This window comes from Ochotona princeps, unplaced genomic scaffold (genome assembly GCF_030435755.1).
Source record: "Ochotona princeps isolate mOchPri1 unplaced genomic scaffold, mOchPri1.hap1 HAP1_SCAFFOLD_129, whole genome shotgun sequence".
Lineage (NCBI taxonomy): Eukaryota > Metazoa > Chordata > Mammalia > Lagomorpha > Ochotonidae > Ochotona > Ochotona princeps.
Window position 1 is genome coordinate 270374 of NW_026699562.1, and position 12652 is coordinate 283025.

The 12652-nt window shown below is 56.4% G+C and overlaps 1 protein-coding gene across 1 annotated transcript; it reads right to left on the minus strand.

The window, feature by feature from the left end:
• Window positions 1-119: 119 nt before the first annotated feature.
• Window positions 120-7454, minus strand: LOC101518366 (potassium voltage-gated channel subfamily G member 2). The gene is given in 7 exon segments (XM_004600087.2): window positions 120-626; window positions 629-771; window positions 773-826; window positions 828-1066; window positions 6848-7080; window positions 7083-7271; window positions 7274-7454. Coding segments are annotated over 7 exon segments (1203 nt in total). The 3' UTR covers window positions 120-462.
• Window positions 7455-12652: the final 5198 nt, after the last annotated feature.

Sequence of the window (12652 nt, forward strand, 5' to 3'; positions counted from 1 at the left end):
TCAGGTCTGGGCTGGGGGCTGCAAGCTGCAGGCACCCTCCTGCCTGTGTCCATATCATGACTGGACAGAAGTGGCAGCTCCCAGGTACACCTTGCAGTTGCTTATTGCCTGGCCCAGCACAGCCCAGGATGTGGGGGACACCCCTCCTATTCATATGCTACTAGTTTTCTCTCTATGGAGTCTGTGGTGCCCACAGAATCAACACGCAACCAACAGTGGTACTGACCCTGAGGAGGGCTACATGGCCAGGACCTGGTTATTCATATTGCTCCCTGAGTACAGCTGGTGTGGGTCATGTGTGCTGTGGGAGGATCCCCATCACAGGACACCCTTCTGTGGTCCTGGAACCCCATGGAGGTTGCGCTCCCACCTCTCTGGGCTCCTGCTGTCCCTGCCACGGGTGCCCCTCCCTTCCGTATTATTCTGGGCTGGCCATGGAAGGGAAGGGACCCCGTTGCAGGCTCACCTTGGGCTGGCTGCAGGGCGCCTCTGCACATGGAACTTGGCATAGGAGTCTGAGAAGGTGTAGAAGGTGGCTGTGACAGGCAGGGCCAGCAGCAGGATGCTGCTGAGGATGCCACCGAGTGCCACCACCTGGCCAGGCAGGCTGTGCGGCACCATGTCTCTGTGGCCCACCAGTAGCTGGTGGGCACACTGGCAGAGTCACGGTACACGCCCAGCTCACACTCGGCTAGGTGCACGAGTGGCACGCATAATGCCATGGCCACGCAGAGGAACAGCAGCAAGAGGCCGAGCTCACGTATGCAGTGACACGGTCAGCCCCAGCAAGCACAACCCTGGCGAGTGGTGCGCCAGGCTCATTACAGAGTGCACACAGTGGTTCCAGCAGCCCGCGCTGGCCAGGGCCCATTCCCACTGGCAGCCATGCCAGCAGTGACACCAACAGGGGCATCATGGCTGCGATGTCCACGAGGTTCAGCGATGCCCGCAGGAAGGCACAGTTGCTCTTAGCCTGCAGAGAGCGCAGCAGGAGCTCCACTAAGAACCAGGCCACGCACACCACCTCCAACACAAACAGGTTGCGGCACTTGCGGGAGCACTCGCCCTGTGGAGGAGAGGGGACATAGGTTGGAATGTGGGTGCCTGGGGCATGCAGTGTTCCTGGGATTGTTGCCTGAGAGCCAGTGCCCGTGGCTGACTCAGCCTGGGTTAGGGGTCTGAGAGATGACCATGGAGAAGTGCCTGGCTCCTGGGGCTGTGGGTCATTCCCAATGTGACTGCCTCAGAGCCTGTGCCTGGTGTGGGGAGCAGGGACACAGACTGAGATCCCAAACTGGCTCTGACTCCCTTCCCAAAAGAGCAGACCCACTGCTGCAGAACATAGAGGGGATGAGCTGGGCACTCCTAGACATGATGGGGGTCTCACCTGGGTACTCTCCGACACGAAGGGGTTGACCTAGGCATTCCTAGGCACATGGACTGAGCCAGGCATGCCCATGCATGGAGGGGCTGACCTGGGCACTCCTAGGCACAGTGGGGGGATAACCTGGGCACTCTCAGGGACAGTGGTGGGGGGTGGGCAGTAGCCCAGGGACCCAGGTAGCTGAGCAGGATGCAGCCCTGGCTGCAGGCTGCAGAGTGCAGGGGCCACGACGACTGAGAGCTGGGGGACAAGGAGTCTCAGGCGCCGACCCCAAGGTCCCAGAGAAGCAACTACAGGCAACTTGTTTGTGGAGGAATCTTGGCCCTGGCACACGGCTGCCACTGATGGGAGCTGGACAGCCGAGCGTGCTCAGGGAGACAGAAGGTGCCCAGACTGTCACTACAGAGCAGCCCACCGAAGGTCTCCCCAGGGACTGGACACTGCAGCTGTGGGAGTGCCACCAGCTCTCCTCAGAGATCCTCCTGGTCGCTACAAAGAACTAACAAACAGGCAGCCCATGCTTGGGGGTCCAGTGTCCAGTTCCACCTAGTTGTTAAAGGCAAGGCCTCATGGACATGGTGGAGGGCTGGGACCCAGGAGGAAGCAGACACAGGCCTGACTTGGGAGTGACCAAGTAGGTGACGAGTAGGTTCTAGAGTGGCCACGTGTCCACAGGACCTGGAGGGAGGATGACAGCTGCCTTTCACAACCCTGCAGAGGGCAAAGCCCCACCTGGGTCTTGCACATGGATGACAGGGCCCAGCTACGTGAGCCATCACTGCCACCTCCAGGCTGCATGTCTCTACAGGGCTGGAGGCAGCGGTGGAGCCAGGACTGGACTCCAAGCCTGCGGGCCAGCATATGGTGTCCTTGGCTGTAAGCCAGTACCTGCCTGCTCTATCCTCATCACATAAACTTGCAGCAGTCCAGATGTCTACTGCTGCCCCTCCTAGGTATCCATTTGCTGTCAGGGCAACACTTCAGGGCCAGCACTGATCTCCATCTTGATTGCTGTAACTGCACCTTGAGGCTGTGTAAGTGCATAGCTGACACTCTGCACTGTGTCACACTTCCTGTCGCCACAGTGTCACTGCAATGCCACACTTCCTCTCCCAAGTGTGTCTGCAATGCCACACTTCCTCTCCCTACTGTCAGTGCAATGTCACACTTCTTCCCGTAGTGGGTCAGTGCAATGCCACACTTCCTCTCCTTTCAGTGTCGGTGCAGTGCCACATTTCCTCCCCCAACAGGACATAGTACAATGCCACACTCCCTCTCCCCACAGGATGTAGGCAATGCCATGTCCACAGGTTAGGCCCCTTTCTGGGCAGCCTGAACAACACTGGCTGTGGTCATTTACTTGAATTTTTGTTACCATCTTAAACTATCACATGGCTGAAATGTGCATTTCTCTCATCATAAACATCTTTTCTAAAATCCTGCTTTTGGAGGGCCCACCATGTGCCCTGGCCCCTGCTGGCACAGTGGTGAGAGGCACATACTTATGGGGAAGGGTTCTGTGGGCAAATCGGAATAGGAGCCACTGAGGTCTTGACACATACAGAAAACTTCTAGAGGTATCCACGGAGCAGGCCACTGCACCTGCAGGTAATTGAAGGTGCTGAAGTGGAGTAGATCAGAGGGCCTCCCTGGGTCAGACCAAGATACCTACCATCACAGTTGGGGGCTAGGGGAATGGGTTGGAATGGGCCAGGCTAGGTTGTATCACCTAGCCAAGCTATGCTTGGGTGTGGGTCTGGTAAGGTTTTTTTCAGGACACCCCAACTAGGCCACAGCACCTACCGGCACATGCAAGAACTAGAATTGGCAGGCTGAGCTGGGCCAGACCACAGCAGCCATCAGCAAAAGCTGGACTGAGGGTGGGGCAGGCCAGTCTAAATCACAGCACCTGCCTATGAGTGTTGGGGCTGAACTGCAGCACCTGCTGGCACTTGCGAGAAATAGGGCTGGGAATGTGCCAGGAAAGGCAGCAGCACCCTGTGCACATGAAAGCTGGGCTGAGGGGCAGGGCAGGGCAGGGCAGGGCAGGGCTGGGTTGCAGCATCTGCTAGCGCGTGTGAGAATCCAGCCTGGGGTAGGCCAGGTAAGGTTTCTTCAGGATTGCCCTGACTAGGGCACAGCACCAGTAGTGCATGTGAGAACCAGGTCTGAGGACCTCGCAGGTAAGGTTTCTTAGGGGGCTTCCCAACTAGACTACTACATTCAATCCTTGTTTTGGGGGAAACCACTGACATGTGATCTGACCCTGGAACACATGTTGCAGGACTAGGCCACCTCGGTGGCCTAGAATGGAGATCACACCCAGATGACCATGAAAGACAAGACAGCCAGGTCATCTAAAATCACAGAAGACTTTGAGTACCTCATCAAAAGATGGAAAGGACAGGTTGAACAACATTCCAGTCCAGGCTCTGCAACAGGCTCCCAGGTCTGTGGACACACAGGTAAACACAGACAGCCAACAGGCTTCAGAATTTAGCACTTCATGTGTAATGAAGCCAACACCACCTCAGATCAAGACCACTCAAGTGGACATCCTCGAGTGCTCTTCCCCATACTGGGATCTCTAAGGTGACATCAAATGACCATCTCCATCCCTAAGCAATGATGTAGCTTGACAGTAAGGAATGGTGCACCCCCTACCCAGCCACACACTGACCTCAGACACAGAAGAAAACACTGGAATCTCTCACCTACCTCCCCCAATCCAGACCCTCTCCACCCTACATGCATCTGAAACCCCCTCACTCAGAATTAAAATAACAGTTAAAAAAAAAAAGTCCTTTGATGTGGTACCATGGTATAGTAGGCTCATCCCAAATGGGCAACTGTTCATGTTCTGTCTACTCCGCTTCTGATCCAGCTCCCTATGGCCTTGGAGGCAGCAGGGGATGGCTCAAATGCATAGCTCCTTGTACTCACATGGGAGACAGATTGAGGCTTGTGGCTTCAGGTCAGCTCAGCGCTGGCCACTGCAGCTGAGAGTGAACCAGCGGATGGAGTATCTCTCTGTAACTGTCTTTTAAAACAAAACAATCTTTTTTGTTTAAACAAAAGCTTTACTCTCATTTACTTGAAAGGTGGAGTGGCAACATGCAGGGAAGAGAAAGATCTTTCACCTACTTGTTCACACCCCCAAATGTCCACAGCCAGGTCTGGGCCAAGCTGAACCCAGGAGCCAGAACCCAAATCTGCATTCCAGTGTGGAATGGGCAGGGACCCAAGCGCTTGGGTCAAGCCCTGTTGCCTCCCAGGGTGTGGTGGCAGGACGGACACAGGACACGCCAATACGGGGTGACGTGGTCCCTGCACCAACAGCTGCTGTTCACCGTACAGCTCTCCCTAGGTCTCGGCCATTGCTAGGTTTCCTGTCCTCTGGCGATGCATGGTCCTTACTTGTCAGAAGTTCCCACACATGAAGGACACATGCTCTTTGTCACAGATGCAGCCATTTTATGCTGAGATCGCAGTCCTCTGCTTAAATCTGGGTGAGGGCTTTTATCGGGGTTTCGCCAAATATTTCCTTTCTGTACAATTTCTGGCTTTCTCACAACCTAGGAAGATTCTTCCCTGCCCTGGATGTTTAAATGTGCTCAACTATGCTTCCTTTTATTAACTTGTGGAAGTGGTGTGGTGACCCAAGTCTCCCATACAGCTGGAAAGTTTGTAAGGCCCAGCGCCACCCTCTCCTGGCCTTCCCAGGAAGCCTTCCTCCTGCCCTACACCCCACAACCTTCCTTGGTTTTCCAACTGCAGGCTCCAGAGTCCTCTCCTGAGTGTGGTTTCTGTGGCCACTAAGTACCTGTTTGGGCTTTTAAACTCACAGCATATGTTTCAATTTCTGCTGTTACTAAGTATATCTTTGCTGGGTTTCTACTTAAGAGTGTTACTTCCCAGTATCTGGTGTTACTAAGTATAGATTTGATGGGTTGTAGGTTGGGTTACTCTCTGTGACCTATTAGCATCCCAGCTCTTCTGGTATCTGCCAGGAGAGGGCAGTCTTACAATAAAGTCCTCAGGAGCCTCATCCTCCCAGATCCACACTCACTCTGGACTTGGCCAGGCCACCTTTGCCAGAGAGCATGGGTACTCATGGCAGAGCTGAGAGAAGATAGTGTGTAGGTGCTGCTGCAAGACTTCCTGCTTGGGTCCACCTCCTCCACCCAACTGCCTTCCCTACCCACCAGCCTACCCGGCCTCCCTCACACCTAGCCTCCCCTACAAAAGAGCCTCCCCCAACACAAGAGCCTCTACCACCCAGCCTCTCCCCCCCCACGGACCTCCCCCACATAGCAGCCTCCTCCACACACCAGGTGAGTGTGGGAGGGGGCAGGTGGCTATGGGACAGGGGCAGGTGAGTGAAGGGGATAGGCCAGGTGAGTGTGGGGGCGGGGGAAGGATACAAAGGCTGATGCTGGCATGTTCACTCTCATACGTCAGGGGTCTACCACCCTCACATGGTCCTCCCACCCACACCCGGGGCTGCATCTTGGGGCACTAGGCATTCCCAGCCTGCAGACCAGGTAGAAACAACCACGGCTGCACCTCTGCTGTGGGACATCTGCTTGTTGCTGGCCAATGTCGACACAGGAGCTGACTCAGGTTCTCACCAGTGGCCAGAGGTGTCTCAGTCCGACACAGGAGCCATGATGACGGACATCTGACATTACTGTATGTAGGCCCAAGCATGTTCCAGTATAACCATGTGCACAGTTGCCCTTCTCCTAATGGGTGGAAAGGAAGACACTCCTGAGCCGGCCCCCCAGGACACCCGAGCTCTCGGCACAGCTGTGTCCTTGGCACAGCTCTAGGCTGGGCTGCGAGCCTCGCTGGGGCAGGGGTGTCTCCTGGGAGCAGGTGCTGGGTTGGGTGAGGGGACTGGATGTTCATTTGTTCAGTTACTCTCCAGGCAGTATAATGGCAAGACTTACTCCTTGTGGCCCTCGTGACGCTGGGGAGGCCACACACAGGGCTGTGTGGGATCCAGTGTCAGGCTCCTGGGCTGGAACCCCTCCCCTCAACCTCAGGCAAAATTCTCCGGACCAGCTACGCGGAGGGGAGGCTGTCAGGGAAGGTGGCCTCCCTTCAGCCCACCAGGCTTTACCTACTGGGTCCTCACTCTTCTAAGTTTCACCTGCAGTCTCCAGTGTGACCAGAAGTGAGGCCTTCCAAAGCCACCAGCATGTCCCCACTTGTCCTAAAGTATCCACAAACCCCACTCGGCTGTTCTGTCCCGTGTGGGTGCAGCCTCCCAGGCCAACAGGACACAGAATTGGTCAGTGGAAGGGGGAGGCAGCCATGACCCACCCTGGGGTTGATGTGGCCCTGCGGACCCCAGGGCAGGTCTAGCCCTGCACACCACCTGCTCTTTGCTGAGCCACTGAAACCAACTTCTGGCTCCAGCCAGCCCGCAGCCCGGGCCGTCCTCGCCGCCCTGCTTACCTGCTCCTCCTCGGCGAGGATGTCTGGCATGGTGCTCAGGCACAGGCCCATGGCTGTGATGGCCATGAAACCCATCGAGACGCAGGTGAAGAATTTCCCAGCGGGGATCAAGTGCAAGTTGTCCAGCATGTCGGGCAGACGTTAGAGGCCACGCTGCAGCGGCCCAGGCCCCAGGGTTTACGTCAGGGTCTGCGGCTCACCACGTCCCGCCTCGGCCATCTCCTCTCGTGGCAGCGCAGGTGGCGCAGGCAGCAGCGCTCTAGCCACGCCTGGTCGATGCCCCAATAGGCCAGCTCCTCGCAGAAGGCAAGTGTGCAGGGTCCCCACAGCAGCCGCAGCTTGCCGGTGTGCAGCAGCACTGTGATGGCGCGGAAGGCGCAGGGGCTGTGGTCCAAGAACACTTTGCGGCTCATGTCATAGTCTCACACACGAGAAGCAGCTCGTGGTGACCGCGGTAGGCCTGCAGGCGCTCCAGGAGTGCAAGCGGACAGCATGCCAGGGCCGCCCAGGCCAAATGCACCCAGCAGCCTCCCACATTGATGACGTGGCACGGACGGCCCACACCTCCGCTGCTTTGGGACTCTGCCGGTCCATGAAGCAGGGTCATGGGTTCATGTGCCACGCAGGCCGAAGGGCTTAAGAGCTGCCAACTAAGTTGCAGGGCCTGTGAGAAAAGAAGGGAGTGTGCATCAGCCTTGGATGCTGGCAACCGTCAGCCTGGTCCTCTCTTGCATGCCAGGTGCCCGCTGAAGGGCGATCTGACCTCCATCTAAGGTCAGAGAACAGGACACGGCTGCCCAACAGAACTGCCTGGGGACACGGGCCTGGGATCTCCAACCCAGAAAGGTGGAGAGGGTAGGCTCCAGTGTGGCAGGGGCTGAAATGTACTCCAGATGTGTCTGGATAAGCAGCAGCCCCAACAGACCTGGCAGAGGCAGGGGGAGACCTGCACACTGTGCGGGGCCTGAAGGGGCTTCTCCTGGAGACCCAAGGGTTAGGGGCTGTCCCCACCCAAGAACTGCCTTAGGGTTTCCTTCCAGCACTTCAGAATCTGTCTACTAGCTGATGAAATAGGTCTCAGTGTCCATGTGAGACAGACACGACAGATATTAAAAACCCATTCAGAAATGTAAACTATAGCCAACCCTGAAGGGAAAGGGACTCTGACTTGCAGAACTGCCACTCGAAGTTCAACGTTACCTTCAAGAAAAAGAACCACAGGGGGCACAGTAGTTGGAAGAGAACAGGACAGCCCCGGGAGTCAGGCTTCCCAGGCAAAGACCTCACACAGGCAGCATGAGCTTCGCTTGCAGAGCCAAGGCAGCCACAACCCAGCAGCAAGAGGGGAGTTGCAGGTCATGAAGTTCAGCGAAGACAGCCATGACAAGGAGCTGTGAACATTCACAGGAGGTTTCCACGGCTGAAGAAAGAATCAAAGCTGTGAGATGGGCCACTCAGGCATCCTGAGAGGCAGAAAGAACAGTGCCTGGGCAAGCTGCCAACATGGCACTCTCACAGCATAGCTGTTGTCCCACCTGCAGGAGCAGCTGGACCCCCTGTGTCCCACACTGCTGGGAGGGGTCAGGGGTGGGTATAGAAGAGCATGTCCCTAGAGGTAACAAACAGCACCTGGGACCCCAGAGGCCCCGGGGTCATGGTGGCTGTGAGGTTGCAGAGGGCAAAGGCTGTCTTTATGCCAGCAGCATAAACTATATGGGCCCTGGCTTGACAAGCAAGCATGTGAGGTCCTCTGGCACACAGAGGGAGCAGAGGGGATGCCAGACAGTGCAGGGACCTGGTTCTGCAGGAGCTCAGAAGCACAGCCTGACATCAGAGGTGCCACCATGGCCAAACACCCCAGACACAAACACAGTGAGAACCATCATGAGTTCTGCGCAGGGATAAGGTGGCAACTGAGGCAGAAATGACTGTGAAGGGATGGACAGTTTCAGCAGGTGTGTGCACATCAGCCCAGCACCAAGGTGCATCTCACCTCGAGCTGCCAGGATGTGGTACCAGCGTGGGGGTGAGAGAAGTGGCCCTGTTCCTGCAGGGCTGGCCCTGGGAGTTGGCTCTGTGGAAATGGAAGATGCAGGCACCATGTCACCGGGGATGGCAGTGCAGCTGTAAATGCTGGACCTGATCCAGACACCCATGAGAGTGCCTGGGAATGCCCACACCACTGTTGCCCGCAGCAGGGCCAAGAGTGAGGCAGGCCATGGCCGGGCGGCTGACACCTAGCACTGGTTGCTGCAGGAGACCCAGGAGAACTGGCTACACTGGGTGGAGACACTCAGGTGGCTGTAGGAGTGACAGCCTGACCCAGCAGGTCACTCCCCACGGAGAGCTGAGGGTGGTTAGGGTTTTCACACAGCTCAGCTGGGATGCCCAGAGCCCGGGAAGCCCCACATCCCTCCACACACTACAACACCTGCCACAGAACCATTTGGAGCTATGTGGGACCCAAGGGCTTGCCATGTGCCTGAATGCAGCCTCAAGAGCATGCCAAAGGGGCAGTGCCTGTTGGGAAGTCTGCCTTGGCTGTGGGAGAGAAGCTGAAGACAAGGAAACTGTCTCAGGTCAGAGGTTTCATGGGCAGGAACAACCCCCAGGGCAATTTCACAGCAACCAGAGAAAAGTCACAGAACCTAGTGGAAAGAGGGTCCAGTGGGGCCGGGGAGGTGGACGCTGCACCCAGACCACAGCCACACCTGGGGATGCTGCCTGGACTCGTGTGGGAGATGCAGTTCGTGTCCTGCCTTGGCCGGCCCAAACCTGACCGTGTGAATGAGACCAGCAGATGGGGGCTCTCTGACTCTCCCTCTCTCTCTGTTGCTCTTTTACATAAAAAAGTAAAAAAAAAAAAATTTAACAAAAGTACGCTATTAGTAAAGTGAAAAAAACTAGCACTATGTGTGTGAGATATTATTTCAGAAATACAATTCAGCCACGAGACAACTCAATTAAAAAATGGGTAAAAGTGTCTCCAAAGGGGACATTCACATGGCCAGCAGTAAGCACAGGACAGAACACTACCTGAGCTCCAGGAAAGTGGAAGTTAAAATCAGCATGAGCTGCCACTTCACTCACCAGGCCGGCAGGTCGAGTGGGAACTCCATGAGAAGCCATCATGGCAGCCCATGCTCCCTGTGCTCTCAGCACTCAAGAGCACCCCACCAGCTGCCTCACTCCCCAGAGACGCCCCAGGGTTGGGGGGAGAGAAGCCAGGGGCCAGCAGGGGCCAGGAGCTCCATCCAGGTTCCCCATGAGGTGGCCACAATCCGACATGAGCCACATCAGCGTCTCCCAGGGTCCTCACTGCCGGCAACCTGGAGCCAGGAGCTCCAGTCAGGGACAGATCCCAGGCATCCCAACGGGGCCCCACCCATCCTGCCAGGCAGGGATCACACCGGCCCTGGATACCTCAAACTTCTCACAGACCCTAGATGATTATTTTCCTTTTTACCCCTTGCAAGTCTGATAGCTTTACAATCAGGGCTTTGTTTCCTCCACTGAACTCTGCAACTTTCTCAAAGACCAGCTGAGTCCACAACAGTTCTCTGTTCCATGTGGAACATCAGATGTTTGGTGTCTTCGGATTTATTTAATTTAGTTTAATTACAAACTGGCAGAGGGAAAGAGAGGGAGAGAGGAAAGAAAAGAAAGGGAAAGAAAGGATGGAAGGAATGAAAAAGAAAATAAACAAAAGGAAAAGACTGGAGAGAGAGATCTATTCCCCAGCCCACTCCCCAGATGGCCATCATGGCTGGGGATGGCCCAGGCCAAAGCCAGGAACTCCATCCGGGTCACCCATGCAGGTGGCAGAGACCAGCACTCTAATACGGGATGCTGTCCCCGATGCCAATCTGACATCTTGGTCTGTATGTAACTGCCTCAGTTTCCCTCCAGAATCATGAGGTGAAGGTCTCACGGGGTGGAAAATGTGTGGGATACAAAGCTTACTGGACTAGGACCCCACCCAGAGGTGCTACCCACATTCTCCAGTGTGGCTGAGGTGAGGGCTGGCCTGGGCCAACCAAGGCATGGGTTCTGAGCTTGATGCAGAGGTAGAATGCTCACCTGAGAGTCACAGGCTGACCACTGTCACGACCCTCAGGTTGCACTGGAGCCACAGGGACGACCAACACCACCACCCACAGGCTGCACGGGAACCATGGGAAGGACCAGCGCTATCACCCACGGGCTGAACGGGAGCCTCAGGCTGACCACTGGCATGACTCTCGGGCTGAACGGGAGCCACAGGAAGGACCAGAGCCACCACCCACCCACAGGCTGCACGGGAGCTACAGGAAGGACCAACGCCACCACCCACAGGCTGCACGGGAGCCACAGGAAGGACCAGAGCCACCACCCACCCACAGGCTGCACGGGAGCCACAGGAAGGACCAGAGCCACCACCCACCCACAGGCTGCACGGGAGCCACAGGGACGACCGGCACTACGGGAGCAAAAGGGCTCCACAAAGGAGCCTTGAAGCCACATCACTCCCATCCCTACCCCAGAGGGACATGAAGACAAACACCTGAGGCAGGGCTGTCCCAGCTCATGCTCTGACAGGGTGGCTCAAGCACTGCTTCTTCACAGCCAGACGTGAAAGCAGCCAGGCTCAGAATCACAATGTTTGCCACCCTGGGGGGCAACATGTGTCTCCTCACAGTTAGATTTTTCTAATTCTAATAGATGACTTGTAGCACACAGAATCCAGCTCACACTCAGTATGCAGCAAAGCCAAAATTTAAGCTATTTTGGCCCTACAATCACACACTGACTATGCCATGGCTAACCACAAGTGTGGTTACCGAATGTGACCATTCATATGGTGGTACCTGTTGCATTGCAGGCCCAACGGTCCAAGTGGTCACCTGGATGGCACACAGCAGCTACAGCAGGAGACTGTGGCTGTACCTAACTGTGGCCAACCAGCAAGTTACAGAGGAAGCACATGGCCACCAGAACCTCTGTTCTCCAGGATAGACACAGGTACATCTGTGAGTTATGGACTCCACAGTGGCCAGCAAGAAGCAGGTATCCTCGTCCATAGGCACCTGGAGGGGCCATGCCGACTCCTCATACCTCCTGTGGAAAGTCAGCCACAGCCAAGGCCACTGACTTTGAAATCTGATGAGTGCTGTGTGGAGAAGAAGCCCAGATCCCACACCAGAGCCCTTGTGTTCTCTACACAGGTGTGGATTGCTCAGCCAAATACCAGCCCCTGAGCCCACCCTGCCGGGACATGCTGGGGCAGGTGAAATGCCAGGCAGGAGGCCAGCCCCGAGGTCAGGGCCGGCTTTCCCCCTCACCTGCTTTCACTCCTCCAAGGAAGAGAACCGCTAAAATCTGCTAAGAAAGCTGCTGGACTGGGAAGTAAATGCGGAAGTCCTCTGGAGCTCCACCCAGTGGGGAGCAGGCCCTGCGTGGCTGGGACCCATTCTGAGAGATCAGAGGTGAGGGTGGACACCCCTGGGGTCCCCCTGGTGCTAAGGAGCAGCCCCATCCTCACTGTGACTGTGGTCCTGGCAATGGGACTACTCCTTCACCACCGCTGAAGCCCTCCTGGCACAGAACCAGGGCCTAAAAAACCCGGTACCCATTAGGTGTGCAGACCAACGCAGCAGCACCCCAGTCACAGGCAGAGGAAGGGCCGCCCTACCCCCAGTACCCACCCCCACAGTTCCACTGGTTGCCTTTGCCACCACCACAGCACATCCGAGCAGGCTTCACAAACCGACAAGGCCATCCCACGGCCACTCCAGGCAGCGAGACAAGACAAGGAAGCCCCACTGA